The sequence below is a fragment of the Peromyscus leucopus genome, chromosome 10 (assembly GCF_004664715.2).
Source record: "Peromyscus leucopus breed LL Stock chromosome 10, UCI_PerLeu_2.1, whole genome shotgun sequence".
Taxonomy (NCBI): domain Eukaryota; kingdom Metazoa; phylum Chordata; class Mammalia; order Rodentia; family Cricetidae; genus Peromyscus; species Peromyscus leucopus.
In genome coordinates, this window is record NC_051071.1 from 40,245,970 (window position 1) to 40,263,516 (window position 17,547).

Sequence of the window (17,547 nt, forward strand, 5' to 3'; positions counted from 1 at the left end):
TGTGTATGTATACATGTTAACACATTTCCAATTGGGACCAAGATTTTGAGAAAACTTAAAACATTTACCCAAAGGGTTGAAATAAGAATGCTTATTTCAAGAATATTCTTATAAATATCTCATAACTGTACCGGAAAATGGCCAAAATATCCATTTGTTATAAAACCAAGACTCCAGTTAACAAAAAACAAGTATTTCTAAAATTATATCCAAACAAACAAGACTTCTAGCTTTGCTAATCAAGATACTAACTTATTACTCATTAGACAGGATTCTACCCATACTAATTCATTCAAAGAAACTAGACAGGATTTAGAACCAATTTTTATACATACTCCCCAACTCTAACCAAACCAAAAAAGGTAACTAAGAAGCAATTATACGAACAATTATAGACTCTTGATCTAACTACTTACCTGTTGTTTTTTCTCTTTTGGGGGGCACACCACCCAGCTCCCAAATAAATTATATAAGGAGGCTTAGTCTGAATTATGAATGCCCAGCCTTAGCTTGGCTTAGTTTCTTGCCAGCTTTTCTTAAATTATCCTTTTACCCTCTGGGCTTTTCCCATTCTCTTACTTCTGTAAATCTTACTCTTACTCTGTGGCTTGCTGTGTAGCTGAGTGGCTGGCCCATGGAGTCCTCTTCCTTCCCTGGCTAGTTCTCTCTCCTCCTTCTCCTCAATTTCTTCTTCCATTTATCCTCTCTGCCTGCCAGCCCTGCCTATCCTCTCTCCTACCTTGCTATTATTGGTCATTCAGCATTTCATTACACCATCATCAGATGTTTTAGACCAGCACAGTAACACAGCTTCACAGACTTAAACAAATGCAACATAAACAAAAGTAACACCTTAAAGTAATATTCCCCAACACTTACCTGCATAAAATAACCAGTAACCAATGCTTTTCTTATATTAATATAATAGTCCCTGCTTGTGAAATCTGTACTTCGACGAGGCAAATTAAATCTGTCCATAATTCTTGATAGCTGCTGGCGTACATTGTCTGCAGACATCAGGGACCGGTAGTTAATGAAGTTGTCATAACACCACTGAACAGATTCATGATCTAAAAAGTTGAAGAGAAGGAAAATGGGTCACCATGAATCATCCACACAGTAGAAAATTCTGAAAGTTAACTTTTTTTAAAAAATAGGGCTGGAAAGACAGCTAAGTTGTCACGCATGTGTACTGCCTTAGCAGAGGACAAGTGATGGTTCCTAGCACCCATGTTGGGCAGCTCACATTGGGACACCTGTAGCTCCAGCTCCAGGGGGATCTGAAGCCTCTGGTCTCCTAGGGCACTTGCATTCCCCCACAGACAAGACAGACACAAAGACACACATACATGAATAAAATCTTTAATAAGAATAAAGTATAAACTAAACAGAGAAAAACATTTACATATATAATTTTCTCTAAATAAATTTTATATTACTAACTTTTCTTAAAAAAAACAATAACCCTTATTCAAATGAATTAAAAGAAACAGTACTAAGGTTTCTGACTAATAGATGGCAAAACAATGATTTTGAATCAATGGTTCTTAGCAAATTGAATTATTTACCTATTAACAGCCACCTGGCTGTTTCCAACAAAGGATTATTAGACACTGGTAGATTCAGAGAACTTGGTAAAATGCCAGATTTTGCTCATTTTCAAAGAAATCACAGCCTTAACTGAAGGAAATCAAATACAACATTAAGTAATGAAGTGAACTTCAAATGACTAGCATGATGCTCTCTAACAGTGCCTGAACTGAGATGTTAGACTGTGACTGTGGCACACCGGCCTCAGCAATTTACAAGCAAGCTTTTATTGTCATCGGTGTCCTCCGAGACCTATGAATAAGCACGTCAAGTACTAATAATTTTACTACATGTATTATGAAAAAATAATGATTTCTTGAAAAATTTCCAATCAACCCAGTATTATTCAGCTCAAAGCTTAAAACGTATGAACTATATCAAAAGAAAGAATTCTTTTTGGAGTGACCTGTTTTTAATTACAGCCATGAAAGAAAACTTCATCTGCTTCACAGATCTTTTGATATTAATAAATAAAACTGAGGGTTGTCAAAGTGGAAAAAGTGTGAAGGAAAAAAAGCATTAAAAACTAGACCAGGCCGGGCGGTGGTGGCGCACGCCTTTAATCCCAGCACTCGGGAGGCAGAGGCAGGCGGATCTCTGTGAGTTCAAGGCCAGCCTGGTCTCCAAAGCGAGTTCCAGGAAAGGTGCAAAGCTACACAGAGAAACCCTGTCTCGAAAAACAAAAAAACAAAAAACAAAAAACAAAAAACCACTAGACCATATTGATCTTCCTCAGCTAGTATATCTGTGGCATATCATTTTGTCCTTAGTGCTGAGATTCAAGCAACATTATAATGTGCACTTTGTCTTAAACAGACTAAATAAGTACATAGGTTCATCATTATAAAATACATTGCCACTTCAGAATAGAGAGTAAGCAGGAGTATGAAATACATCTTCAAAATAAAGAATATGACTAAAAGTTGGGCAATGAAAATCTCTAAACTAAGGTGTTGCTGATTTGCGTACCTTGATCAAGAATGAAGTTTCTCATTTAGAAATCAAACATCAAAGACTAACAAGAGCTGGGTGTGGTTAAACACACCTGCTGTCTAGCTACTCAGAAAGAGAGTGTCACCTAAACTCAATACTGGCTTGGATAAATCTATCAACTAGCCAACTGACTAATCAAATGGCAATTTTAGTTAAGATAAACAAGTGTCACCTGATGGTTCTACCATATTTCTAAATTGGTAAGAAATAACTCAATGAGACAAAAATCTAAAACTAGTGCTACCCACTCACTCCTTACAATGCTAAGAGCTACTCTTAATATTCAAAGGCAAGCCAACTGCAGATTAGAATGAAACCTCCCACACACAAAGGTGTTACAACATTTGTCTGTACTGTACAGATATTAAAATGTCATCTTATTAACATAGTATCTTAAGCTGTCCCGTATTTTCTATCCATAGTCCCCAGTGAAAAATACCTTTACCAGTATTTAAAGCATACCTACAAGTCCAATGTACTCAATATTTTAATTAACAAGATTAAAAAAAAACTTAAAAATAGAATATGAAATAATCAAGTAATGGTAAGGTATCTGGAAAACTGTTTTTAAAAAGTTCGAACTATAAAAGGTGGCAGTTAGTGAATAAAGGCTGACTGTTTCGCTTTGAAAGAGTCTGTTCTATCAAACACATGTGCTGCCTCTGGTATAATGCAAGGACAGAGAGTATCGTAACAGGCCTAAAAAACAAAAAAACACCAAGGCTTGCCACCCTTTCCTAGTAGCTACAAGCATTTAGTATAAAATAATCATGTCTCTCAAGAATTAGTTATTTTCTAATTTTTTTCTCCCCTCTAGCTTCTGCCTCTACTACAAGAAGCAGAGTAAGACAGCTGTGGATATCCGCTGTTTAATGTTTTCACCAAATTCACCCACCCAAAAGTCAAAATACTTACATATAAAGATTGTTTTAATTCCATAATTGATTTTAAATGAAATTGGGGATATTTTGAAAGCTATTTTAATTGTAACAACTACAGTATTAGAAACTTGAGAAATTTAACATTTAAGTAGACAGTTACTGTTTTCCAGTTTTTCGGTTTATTGAGACAGGGTTTCTCTGTGTGGCCCTGGCTGTCCGCAAACTCTTAAAGATCCGCCTGCCTCTCCCTCCCAAGTGCTGGGATTAAAGGTGTGTGCCACCAGCACCTGGCTAATGTGTTCCAGTTTTATAGTGAGAAATAATACAGGTGACCTTTTCCCTTCATGTTTACAGACCACTTGCAGTTAATGACTGAGAACAGTAACTCAAACCTATTCTTTCTGTTTGTTGGTTTTATTATTGAAAAACATACAATAAATAGAAATAAAACATGAAACACATCACAATTTTTCTGTTAGTAGTAAATGTATACAGGGCCCATTTTTATTACTGTATTTCTCAAGTTTTCTGTGATTGTTCCTTTTTCCCTTATTATAAACCTAAACAATTTTGGGAAAGATTGGCAATTCTATTTTAAATGCTAGTCAGGAGATTTTCAAATGAACCTCTAGATTTGTAATGTAAAGTTGTCACAGATAATAAATGAAAGTGATATGAAGAAACATCTTCTATGTTGCAAGTGACATTTAGACAAAAGAGTTCCTTCAATCTAATTTTACTTACTTTGTTTAAAAGCGTGGTAGACATTCAGCAGTGTCAGATGATCTCCATCTATGTGGGCAAATCTCATCTTGGCCTCATCTGCAGCTTTCTTGGCCTCCGTGGGGCGAACAAAACACTGTGGGACTAAACAAGGTTGGTATGGGCCCAACACAAACGCCCATATCGATGAGTCACGCATTCACAGATAGAGGAACAAGGCCTAGCTAGGTCAGTTCACAGAGCATAGGGCAGGGCAGGATGGCCTCCAACTGCATCTTGGACTGTTTACTACCTTGATTTGGTACATCACCTAACCACATCTGTAAGACAAGAGGGTTTCAAAGCTACAGAGTACCTGATTATTTTAACTAGATCTAAAAGTAGGCATCAAAACAGCTATTCTGAAGGCCATCAATTACTAGAAAGCTCAACTTATTTCAAAAACCAGTGCTGATAGCTCTACCAATAACCAGAAATATGGTGTCAATAGCCTTTTAATAAACTGATTTTTCAAAAGGCCATCCATTCACCCCACTGAATGGCTGTAGTTAGGAAGCTGTACTTGCCCACTGAATAACTAAAACAACTTTGCAACCATTCTACTGCCACATTTCTATCAAAATTGTTTCCCTAAATCTGTGGCTATTACCAACTGGTGGGTATCACTATTAGCACCGGTAAGCACAGCATATGTAAACACAAAAAAAAAAAAAAAAGAAAAATTCAAGAAATCTCGGGTTTGAAGATAGCAGTAGTGGTGGAAGGTTAAACCGCCTTAGAATGAAGAAAATTCAAGGCTGGGATATTCAATCTAATGTTGCAGCATTTTAATTAAAAACAAAAAAAAATCAGTAAATAAAGCCCCAAGTTTAAAAAATTTGAATCAAACCCTCAATATATAAGTAAATCCAATATTAAAGAGTTGACAATTAGTCGAAAACAATCAATATTTCAAGGGTCATCAAAATATTGAACTACAGTAGATTTTGAGCCTCAACATTAATTCACAAACTTTTAAGTTGTTACAAAGTATGCACTACATTTTTTTTAAAAAATACAACCTTCCTTAATTCACTTTAGCAATTCCATAGTTATCAAAATAAATACTTAACAAGCTTGGGACTTTTCGATGTATTCTGAAGCTTTTATAACCTTACCAATAAAAATCATGAATTATCAGTTCAGATAGAAGAAAATGGGAATAATCGACAATGAGATCAAATACAGTATCAAATTATTCTTTCCCATACAGTTTTCCCCTTTAAAGATGAAAGTAGCCAAACAAAGACATTGATGCAATCATAGTAAACATTAAAGGTCTTGCTTAATGTAACTGAAGCAAGGTAACTCGTAAGTACAGAAACATCTCACAGCTCTAAACACTAACACAAAATAGCCACCAGAGTTGAACAGGAATAAATAGACCCCATAGGCCTCTGGTTTCTAACTCAGAACCTCAAACTAACTAGCAAACAAAGCTTCACAAAGCTCTAACTGCTTTTTGGCATGACTTTTCCCTCACTGCACATTTTAACATTATCCAGAAAATGGCCTGTTTTAAAAAAAAAAAAAAAAAATCACTTAATGTTTAATCTCTTGATATCTAAAAAGAAAACCACCAGTAAATTGTTTTCCCTAATTCCTACTAGGCATAAGACTAACATCTAACTGGATGTGTTCACTCTGACCACAAGGACCAACTGTAAAGAACTAATACTCTAAACACAACAGTACTGTTTACTATGTCTGATAGGAGAACCCACAGGAAAAAAATCCTGGCAGGTAACAGACAAGCACACTAATAATTCTTGCCCTAACTTGACTCTAAAAACTAAAATCTTGGGAGAAATACAACTGGGAGAATATAACAAAACATATAAGCAAGGCAGACACCAACCTACCACCACCTCTGCAAATGAGACAATTTCTTTAAACATTGATACTGCCCTGCCCATCTGCTCTGAGTCTGATCAGTCATAACTCTGCAAGAAAACATTTAGCTACTTCTTAAATAAAAGTCACACCGTTAGAATATACCATACATCTGAACTATGCCATAATTTATATTTAGAAAGCTTAATTATTCTTTAATTCCAGAAAATTTGAATTTATGGCATTAAGTAATCAGGACCAATAAACCACTCTGCAATTAGAAGTCTGTTCTCTCTAGTACTGAAACTAGTAGTATACAGTAGTTTGATTTTCAGTATTCTTATTTTCTACTTTTAGCTTTAAACGAAAAGTCATTTGTTTGCAACATTTCCTCTCCTTTCTGGAAATCTAATTTCCAAGTTAGATTAAGTTTCATTGCCACTAAGAAACAGCACTATTTACTAAATGTAAGGTCTAAGTTTGTAAAATTGTCATGTTTATCAAGAAGTTATATTTTTTAACCAAGTGCTTTTCTGCCATTTTAAGAGTATCAAAATCAGATTGTGATTAAGTCCCAAATGATACATTACTACTTCTCTGTGACACTAAATCAGAAACTCATGTTTGTCACCAAATACACACACGTATAAAAGGCTCAATTTAAATGTAACACAGGCTCACTGAAGAGTGTCAAACACTAACCAAGTTTTTGTACTTTCAATAGACCTTTAAAATAACACTAATGGATCTAAAGAAAAAAATGCAGTTACGCTTGCATTCAAACTATTCCTATTGCAATTTCTATTTGTACTCAACAGAGCCAATGTTTTCCTTTATTTTGTAAACAGAAACTTTAGTTGTGTAAGGGTTTTATAAAGCTATTTAGAAGGTATTTAGGAAACAAACTAAGTTCCTTCAAACTATCTATTAAATCTACTGTCATGCTGAATAATAACGATAAAAACCAACAAAGGAAGTTCACCCAGACTCTTAAGAGCTGGGCTTTTGGTCCCTCCCCTCTATTACCTGACAACATAGCAGTAATAGATAGGACCTCATTAGAACAGTTGTAGTCACAACTTGCAATAACCATTTTAGCGAGCTGTGGATCTAGAGGAAACTCTGCCATCATGGATCCCAACTCAGTCAGATCTCCATCATCATTTAAAGCAGCCAAATAATTCAAAAGTTCTAGGGCTCTCATCAGAGTTTCAGGAGCTAAGGGAAAAATTAGACAAGTTGTCTTTAGTAAGCAAAAAAAAAAATGACAAAGTGCAAACTATTATAAGCAATCTCATTCTTCACTCTATATTGGTCCCAGTTCAGAACTCAAATTGTCATCAAATTCAATAATACAGATATAGCAAACAACACTATACTAAAATGACGTTCAAGCCAGGAATGGTGGCAAATACCTGTAACTCCTGCATTTAGAAGCCAGGAGAATCAGTTCAAGGATGTCTTTAGTAAGACTGAAGCCAGGACAAAATTACTTTTTCATAAAAAATTAGAAATATTACAATTTTTACATTCCTCTGCCCTGGCAATAAGTCAGTTAACCTAGATTCCCAGGTTAACATCTAGATGGGCTTATTCGGTCACATAACTGTCACTTTTTTAAAGTTGTAATACTACTTCATTAAGACCAATCTTAATGTATAATGGAGGCAAAAGGTAAAATGTACTTAATATACATATACCACACACACACACACACACACACACACACACACAATACACATATACACACATGCTCTACAGGATACACAGAAAAATGTCTTTGGTTAACAGAGGTGATAAAGGTCCTGATTTAAGTCATACCTGGTGGGTCCATAAAATCAAAATGTACCAAATCATCAATACCAAGCTTCTTCAATTGTAATACAACTGATCCTAAATTAGAGCGCAAAATCTCAGGATAGGTGTTATCCTAATAAAAGAAAAACACATGTTATGGTAATAATACCCTTAGTCCCTGTCTCCTTGTTTTAGTATTACACACCTTGTACGTAACTATCCCATGGGGAAAAAAATACTTGAGAATTATACTAAAAGAAAAATCAGGCCACTCCTTCCAACTACCTCTATAATGTATGTGTTTTAGAGCTAGCCACTTCAACTGGACATGGTAAAAATAAAAGATATATCAAAGGTTATACTATGACTCATTCAGGGTAAAGGTAAAGAGCTTAGACTCTAAAAATGTTAGGTGAAATAAAGGAAGTTCCTTTCCTTCAATTAGAACATCACATTTAGTCTTCTAAATACACAAGGTACAGCAATGCTCCTTACCTGCATTTCTGTTTTATAAGCTTTCTCTGTGTAAAGCCGGAAGCACTTTCCAGGTCTGGTTCGCCCAGCTCGACCAGCCCTTTGCTGAGCTGAAGCTTTACTAATTGCTGTCACCAAAAGAGACTCAACTCTGATTCTAGGATTATATACCTATTGGAATGGAAACAATTAATGATTCTTTCTCCAGCAAAACACAAAATTGAGCCCAATACAATCACTCACAAGCCATGATTAATGCCGAAATAAAAGGTAGTTTTGCTGACCATGAAAACCAGCTCCCATGATTAGAACTGCTCACTCATGTCATGATCCACCTTTCTTTCAGGCATTCTGGCTACCGTTCCAAAAGGCTGAAGCTGAAACATATATCTGTCTCTCTTAACTTAAACTTAGCTATATTCTTTAGTGAAGAAAGAATTTTGCCTGGCCCCTGCCAAGAAAGGACAGACAGCCATTAAACATGTTGGTGGTTTTTTTTTTTTTTTTTTTTTTTTTTTTTTCTTGAGACAGGGTTTCTCTGTGTAGCTTTGGAAGTTTTCCTGGAACTCACTCTATAGCCCAGGCCGGCCTCAAACTCAGAGATCCATCTGCCTCTGCCTCCCAAGTGCTGGGATTAAAGGCGTGCACCATCACTGCCAGGCTTAACATGTTGTTAAGAATAGGCAGTAAGTAACTTAGTTAAGTTAGTTACATGTATTCACTTTAATTTCTGAAAGCCAAAATTAGGGAAGTAACCCCCAAAATGACTTTAACCACAAGATGAGCAAGCATTAAGCACCCTCAAGCTCACACTGTATGAAGCTAGCTCCAGAATAGTTACCTTTTGCTTTGCAAATCCAGGGTCAATCACAAACACCACACCATCTATTGTCAAAGAGGTCTCGGCAATGTTAGTTGACACCACCACCTGTTCAGGAAGCAAGCAACATTACCATGACTTAAAGCTAAGACACTGTCACTGACAGAGGACTCTTAAATCAGAAAATAAAAGATCTCAGACTTTCTCTTCAAAGACTACGGCCTGAAAAGACAAACTAAAAGTGCAATATTAACCATTTCAACTTACCTCAACAGCAATTTTTTCAACACAACTTGATTATCAACTACACTGATTATCCAAACAAATAGAAATGTAGCATCAAAAGGAAAGTAATGAAAAATAAGCAATAGTTTATAAAATCTCTTAATTGAATGAATATCTCTTCAAAGTTCAGACAGCAAGTTTAAGTTAAAAGGAAAAGTTTACATGTATAACACAAACACACACCCCAATAGTTTGAAGGAAAAAAAAAAATGACAGGAAAAAGTTAGAATCCAGTAAGAATTGCAGAATTCTTATAATAAAATGTAATAGTTTTACAAAATAGAATGCAGTGTCTACTGTACACACAAAGCACTGTTTGGGGAAAAACAAAAACATTTTACTAACAGGGAATAATACTTGATGTATTCAAATACTATTATGATAGTCTTTTCCCAAATTTGCATGTTTTTCCGATTTTAGAATGTCTTCAGAAATTTAGTTTGAGAGGGTTCATTCATCTGAGAGAGTGCTTAATTAGCAAGCCCAAAGAACTACATTTAGTTGAAGACAGAAAAAGGGGGGGAGGACTGGTCTGACTTGGAAAATGGTGTTAAAATTCTTTTCTACAAGACAAAAGTGGGCCGGGCGGTGGTGGCGCACGCCTTTAATCCCAGCACTCGGGAGGCAGAGCCAGGTGGATCTCTGTGAGTTCGAGGCCAGCCTGGGCTACCAAGTGAGTTCCAGGAAAAGGCTCCAAAGCTACACAGAGAAACCCTGTCTCGAAAAACCAAAAAAAAAAAAAAAAAAAGACAAAAGTGGATATTTCTTTCTGGTAATGCTGATATCTGGAGACATGTATCCAAGTAGTTGACACTGATGTATCAAAGTATGCTCCTACATAGCCTTTATAATGTGGAAAGTGAGATTATAGACATAGAAGGTGCAAATGGCAAAGAAATGCTTTGAGATTTAAAAGGGAGTTATCTTCTACGTGAAGATAAAATAGCTCCTAGCACAGGACTTGAATGTTAACACAAAATTTCTCAAAAGAGAAGAGCCACAAGAGGGTCAACTTTGCCATGGATCTTTATGTAATGTAAGCACAACGACAAAAACACAGAAGAACTGATAGGACATGTATTTATCTCTGTTCTTTCACTTCAAGAAAAAAAAAAAATGTAATTCAAGAGCCTTAAATTCAGTGACTAATGTTTACTACTTAAATAATATAGAGTTGTTATTTTCTGATGTCATTATCTAATGGGGAAGATTACCGAAAATACCAGCATAAAACCTTGGGTCTACCAACAAGTATTTCAGAACCATTCAATGTCAAAAGGTTTCTTTTACACTGGTCAATTAAAAAAAAAAAACTTGACAAATGGCAGAAGTTATTTTCCTATCTATAGATTACATATTTATACAATCAATAATTAGAAATGAAATAAACATAAAATATATAGTACTAACAGAAAGAAAAGTACAACCCACTGCACTATTCTTATAAAAAGTCAAGTTTTTGTTGTGACTGGAACAGATACACAAATTGTCGAAGCTACAAATCAAACCAGAGTAGTATCAAGTTATTAATATCCCTAAGTGTCAATTTGCTTTTAAAACTCTACATATTAGACTAGTTAACAGAGCTGTGAGGAACAAAATTAGAGATCTGATATTTTAAATGCCATATAAACTACCAAAAACATATACTCCTGACTTCTACATTTAAAAGCTCATGGTTGTGAATACATTTGGGACAGTCAAGGAAGACAGTTATTTTGTGTTATGTTAAAAGCACATTTCATGGGGTTCTTGTAATATACAATGTGATAAAATTTCTTGATGTCATCAATTCTGAGGAATTAAAAATAAGCATCTATGTTAGAACAGAAGCAATGTTCATCACTTGATAGTCAATCTTCAAGTAGCATATAACCTCTGGATATGATGAATAAAAAGAGATGAAGATTCACATCATGTGCAAAAAAGGTGGTGGGAAATGTCATGATGCTGCTTAGAATATAAGTAACTTACAAGCTCTGGTGGTTTGAAAGAAAATTGCCTTCATAGGCTCACAGGAGAGTGGAACTATTAGAAGGTATAGCCTTGTTGGAGTAGGTGTACCTTTGTTGGAGGAGGTGTTTGAGCTCTGGGGTCTCAGAAGCTCAAGCCTGGCCAGTCTATCACTGTCACTTCCTGCTGCCTGGGGATCCAGATGTAGAACTCAGCTACCTCCCCAACACCATGACTGCCTGCATGCTACCATGCTAATGGCCACAATGTTAATGGACTAACCTCTGAACTGTAAGCCAGCCCCACAATTAAATGTTTTCCTTTTTAACAGTTGCTGTAGTCATTAAGACCCTAACTAAGACACGGGCACTATATTTTTTCCTAAAATTTCAATATTTAAAGACTATGATGTCCACAAGTAACAAACATCAAGGAAAGCAAGACTATGGAGATGGGTTGTTTCGCTTAAAAAATAAACCAGGCGGTGGTGGCACACATCTCTAATCCTATCACTCAAGAGGCAGAGGTAGGCAGATCTCTGAGTTTAAGGTCAGCCTGGTCTACAGAGCTGGTTCCAAGAAAGTCAAGGATACACAAAGAACCTTGTCTTGAAAACACACATACACACACCCACACCCACACAATCCTCCAAGTATTTAAGAAAAAGTAATTATGCTAACTCAGCAAGCTCTATGTCATTACTTGTGTTTGTTGCTAGGCAAAAACCAAATCACAGTGTGTGCAGTCCTTCAAGTCTGGAGGCTTTTCATTTGACACTGAGGTCTCTACCACCAAAAAGACAGGATTTAAAAACCATGAAAGGTAGCTTAGGAAGAAAAATACACAAAAGTTGTTAGAATTAAAAGGGCAGTGGTGGCGCATGTCTTTAACCCCAGCACATGGGAGGTAGAAGCAGGCGGATCTCTGTGAGTTTGAGTCCAGCCTAGTCTACAGAGTGAGTTCCAGGACAGCAGGGGCTACACAGAGAAATTCTGTCTCAAACAAACAAACAAATAAATAAATAAAAAGATGATTTCTTCCTTAAAATAGCAACTGCATTGAAATAACACCACACACACACACACACACACAAATTTAATAAATGATTAAGTAAATAAATGAATGAAATAAAAGCAAGGTATGGTTTATAGAGATGCTTTGCAACCTCAGGTAAAGCAAGTAGTAAACCTCATCTAGATCTAACAGTTAACCATCCAATTAGGAACTAGTCAGCAGACAAAGTGATCTTGAATTAGACAAGGGATTTGCATAGGACCAGTGGGAATGTTACAAGTCTTTTCTAGACTGTAACTTTGTAATAAGTGTTCAAAAATAGCCTTGCAAAGTGTTAAAATCTCAGGACTAAGAAAATATCTTAAGGTAAATTGCCCACAATTCAGAGTAAGTTCTCAGTTGGCACCAGCACTAAAATTTCTAAGAATTCTAAGTTATCCTCAATAACTAGCCAATAAATGGAACCAATATTTAGACAACTAACTGCTCTTCAAATACAACTCAGGGTGCCTGGATTGCCCTTAAATTAAGATAATTTGCATCTTTAAGCACCAGAACATTAGGAGGAGTGTTCCTTGCCATTTCAAAGACATCTTTTTTTAGAGATAGGGTTTCTCTGCGTAGCTTTGGCTGTCCTGTAACTCGCTCTGTAGACCAGGCTGGCCCTGAACTCAGGATCCACCTGCCTCTGCCTCCTGAGTGCTGGGATTAACGGTGTGCACACTACTGCCCAGCTCAAAAACATTGGCTAGTACAGTTAACTATCATCAAATAATGGATCAAAACTTCTCCACTCAAAGCCATGGAATCAAGTCCACAAGGGCCAGATCCCTTTTTACTGAGCAATCCCTATTTTGAGGCTTAGTAAGCTATAGGTTAAGCAACAGAAAAGAACCCAGCTAACTATTTTAGCCTGGAATGGTGTTTCATGCTGGTTATTCCAACATTCAGGAGACTCAAGTAGAATGTCTGTTGAGATCAGATGGATTAAAATGACTCTGTCTCTCTCCCTCCTCCCCTCCTTCCCCCTCCTATTAAATCCTGCTGCATCTTTTGAGTTTAGTGACACACTTCAAATAAATCAGTATTTTAAAACTATAGACATACAAAATACAAATTTTTTTTTACCACAAATGTAGTACTTCAGGTTCTTCCTGGATGGCAATATTAACTCTACCACAGTTATACTCTAACATGTCCTAGGGAAAGCATGACCGTCTTCTAATAAGGGAATTTCAACCCAATGAAGTGTATTAGATCAGAAATTAGTAGGAACGTTTTCAAGTTAACTCACTGCTCTAGTATTTTTCAGAAGTGCAATCTTATTTTCAAGACTATTAAAACCTATAATCTTAACATCTTAGATTATTTTGAAACTGTTACTGAGCATAGTGCCTTAGTTGGGGTACCCTTGTTCCCTTACCTAGGCCAATTGCACATCCCTCTACCAAAAGAATGTTAATATAGTTCCTGTCCTCAAGGAATCCACATATTTATGCAATGTGGTAATGCTTCCCAGTCTATATAGTCAACATTCAACACTTACTAACTTAAAATTCTATTTTCTTACAAAAAACTCTAGGAAAGGGCCAAAGCAGAGTTAAAAAACAAACAAACCAACAAAGCACTTAGCTGTGGAGTGTCGTTCATCTAATAGGACAAAGAGGCCATCTTCCCTCCCTTTCTTGTCAGTACCCTTCCATCTGCTAAAAACAAACTGCCTCTGTCGGAGAAAGCACTTGTTTTCTTTGTTTTGCCCCCCCCACCCCCCCACCCCCATGACAGGGTTTCCTCTGTGTAGCCTTGGCTGTCCTGGAATTCACTTTGTAGACTATGTTGGCCTTGAACACAGAAATCCACCTGCCTCTGCTTCCTGAGTGCTGGGATTAAAGGTGTCCATCACCACCGCCCACAGTTGGCTTTCTTATACAAGGATTTAAAAAAAAAAAAAAAGAATGCAGTTCACCTGAATACACTTTTCCATTTACTTCTAAAATTCAGATTATTTTGTTGTGGCCAATCACACATCCATAACTTTGGGTGTGGTGGGCTTTTTGTTGTTGTTGTTTTCTTTTGGAGACAGGGTCTCACTATGTACACCATGCAAGACTGGCCTTGAATTTGTGCTCTTTTTTTCCTGGAAGTTTCTATTTGTAACCCAGGCTGATTTTAAATTCTTTATCATCCTGATAGATTTTAGAATCTTTATCACTTCTCTGCAAGAGTGTTAGAATTACAGACACGTACCATGATACCCAGCTTATAATTTATAGTTGTTCATATTTGGTATCGCATAACTTTTCTATTATCGATAACTATAAGGAATATTTATTGTTACCTTTCTTCCAATTGCTCCATTCTGTTTTTTTGGAGGTGGTGGCTCAAAAATGCGTTGCTGCTGCTGGGGTGGAAGTGTAGAATACAATGGAATGATTTTAATATCTCCAACTTCAGGGCCCAAATCATCAACCTCACGCTTTATTCTCTTACAAGCCTCATCAATTTCCTACAAAACAGAAACATTGAATGAAAACAAAAAGCGTAGAATATAAATATTCGTCATAATCATCATTGTATATATTTCATTTGACATATCAATAATACGACTTCATTTTCTTATTGATAATCCATGCCTATCATTTCATTGACAATCTATTTTAAACTTGGTAACCAAAATTAAAGAAATTTCAGTGTGATTTTGAAACAACCAATGAAATTTTTGATTTCTGTATTGAGCCAAATATGTAACTGCTGTGTTTGCATTCCCTACCCCTTTTCTTCAAGACTCAGATGTCCTAATTAATTCTCAACAAATTGTATTAAAATTGAAATTTCTCAACCAGGAATATTGAACTGCACTCATAACCTTTTCAATTTTCACAATCTAAAAGAAACTGATGTGTTAGATATTTAAAATAAGCCAATTAGGCTTTAATGTCACATATCACTAATGTAATTATATGGAAGAATTGTTTCACTGTACCTAATGAGAACAAGCACCTTTACATTATCAACATAGATATTTCAAAAGTAGGCTGATGAGCAAATGCCTTAGAGCTGCCTCAGAATTTTCCTCACCAGGGCAAACTATTCCAATGCATTTGCATTCAAATACAAATTTAAAGAAAGACATAATAAATGCATTTGGGAATGGAGCAGTAACTCCGGAGTGGCAAATGGCTTAAAAAGTGAAGAATGGTGGAAAAATGTTTTGCTGAAACAATTAAACTTGGAAGTACATCAATTTATGAAACATCTGTCATGTATTTAACAAGGCAGTCAGCTATTCTAACGAATAAACTATTTATTCAAAGAGTATTATTGAGAGAAAAAAAGGAATTTCAGGTAAACTGGATTTGTATCAAACTAGGTTTCCTGAAATGATTTTAAACCAACTTGCAATTGTTTCTGTGTTAAAGAATATAAAATCTGGGGCTGGTTCACAGGCTAAGCATACTGGCTGTTATTCCAGGGCCCGAGTTTGGTTCCGAGCACCAACATGGTAGCTCACAACCATCTGTAACTCTGTACTTGGTGCTCTGTTCTAGCCTTCTGTGTACAAGGTATACAACACATACAAGCAAACATGCATACACACAAAGTTAAAATAAATCTTTAAAAATATACAATCCCTGTATAAAAGAAAACCTTTTTGCCTACTTCAAAATACCAATTTTCTTAAGTATCTTAAGGTTGTTTAACACAAGAAAATTACTATAAAAAATCCAGTGTTTTGAGCTAGGCAGTGATTGCACACACATTAAACCCAACACTTGGGAGGCAGAAGCATGTGAATCTCTGTGGGTTCAAGTTCGGCCTGGTCTACAAAGTGAGTTCTAGGAAATCCAGGGCTACAGAGAAACCCTGACTTGAAAAAATAAAAACAAACAAGAATCCAATGTTTCTTTTGAGACTACCTCAAATTTCTAGAAAATGAAAATCGAATGCCATATATTTAAAAAAAAAAAGTTAAAGTCTTTCTAGGGGAAAAAAATATACTTTTAAATAGTCTATCTAGACCAAAATGCCCCCTGCTGGCATGTAAATACAGAACTAAGACCCCTATCAAAGTGAAAAACAACTTTAAATAAAGAAAATTAAGATTCCCAATATTTGATTTGTTAATGTCAGCAACACATTAAAAAGTGATCAACCTAACATCTACACTTCCTTCATCTATTAAAAGACTTTGCTAATAAACACAATGAATGAAATAAATAAATGCAAAACAAACCAGCCAAAAGTCTTCAAATTCAAAACATATCAAGAATTCACAGCTACAATTTCACTTCATTTCATAACATGCCAGCACACACCCGAAAACATGGCTTACTGCCTTCCTTTCCCCAGTGAATGAAATGAATCGCATTAAGCTGGCTTAGGAAAAGATCCTTCTGGTTCTCCCCATGAGATCACCTGAAACTTCCAATACTATTCAAATATACCTAGTTGTTGGAGCAGATTTAAGCCAAGAGGAAGAGAGAAATTGTAGAGAGCAAACATAAGAAGACAAAATGAGCACGCGATCAGCACCAACATTTACAGGATGAATGCTGTTTACTGCCATTTGAAAAGCAGTAAGTCTTGTAGAAGCTTTATGGAAATTTTCCACTTTAACTGCATAAAAAGGGTGAGCAGTAACAAAAGAGAAAAACTTTACCCAGAAAACTGCATTTTCAACACATCTTAGGCTCACAAAAGAACTAAGGGTGAGTCTCTAAAGGAAAAGAATTTACAAACACCTTACCCCAAGACATTTGACAATGTCTACATACGTCTTTGCTGGCTACCCCTCACTCACGAAGCATTGCCATATCTAATATAGATAGGCTGGGAACACTGATAAATGTCTTACCATGCACAAGCATCTGACAACACAAATTTTCCAACTTACAACATAAACAGTATTTAGGCTGAAAAGCCATACTCTGCAAGGAAACCATGTCCAAAGGCACAAATCATGCGGACAATTCCAGGATTAAAAAAAATAATTGAAAATTTACAACTCTCAACTGCATGGCATTGCTAAAATATCATCTAGCTATGGGAGCTGGACATTATAAAAAGGTTTTGGGGAAATGAAGACTAGAGCAGTTTTCTACAACACTGTTTTGGTGTCATTATGTATCACAGGAGGGATCTTTT

General features: G+C 36.0%; 1 protein-coding gene across 1 annotated transcript in view; it reads right to left on the reverse strand.

Moving 5' to 3' along the window:
- Dhx15 (DEAH-box helicase 15) overlaps window positions 1–17,547 on the reverse strand; it is a 42,615-nt gene that overhangs the window by 4,386 nt on the left and 20,682 nt on the right. Inside the window, exons 6-12 of the mRNA XM_028865899.2 lie at window positions 14,741–14,908; window positions 9,172–9,258; window positions 8,352–8,501; window positions 7,881–7,989; window positions 7,086–7,277; window positions 4,209–4,331; window positions 880–1,070 (exon numbers count right to left, since the gene is read on the reverse strand). Of these exons, the coding sequence (XP_028721732.1) occupies window positions 880–1,070; window positions 4,209–4,331; window positions 7,086–7,277; window positions 7,881–7,989; window positions 8,352–8,501; window positions 9,172–9,258; window positions 14,741–14,908 (1,020 nt within the window). The remainder of the gene's footprint in view (window positions 1–879; window positions 1,071–4,208; window positions 4,332–7,085; window positions 7,278–7,880; window positions 7,990–8,351; window positions 8,502–9,171; window positions 9,259–14,740; window positions 14,909–17,547) is intronic.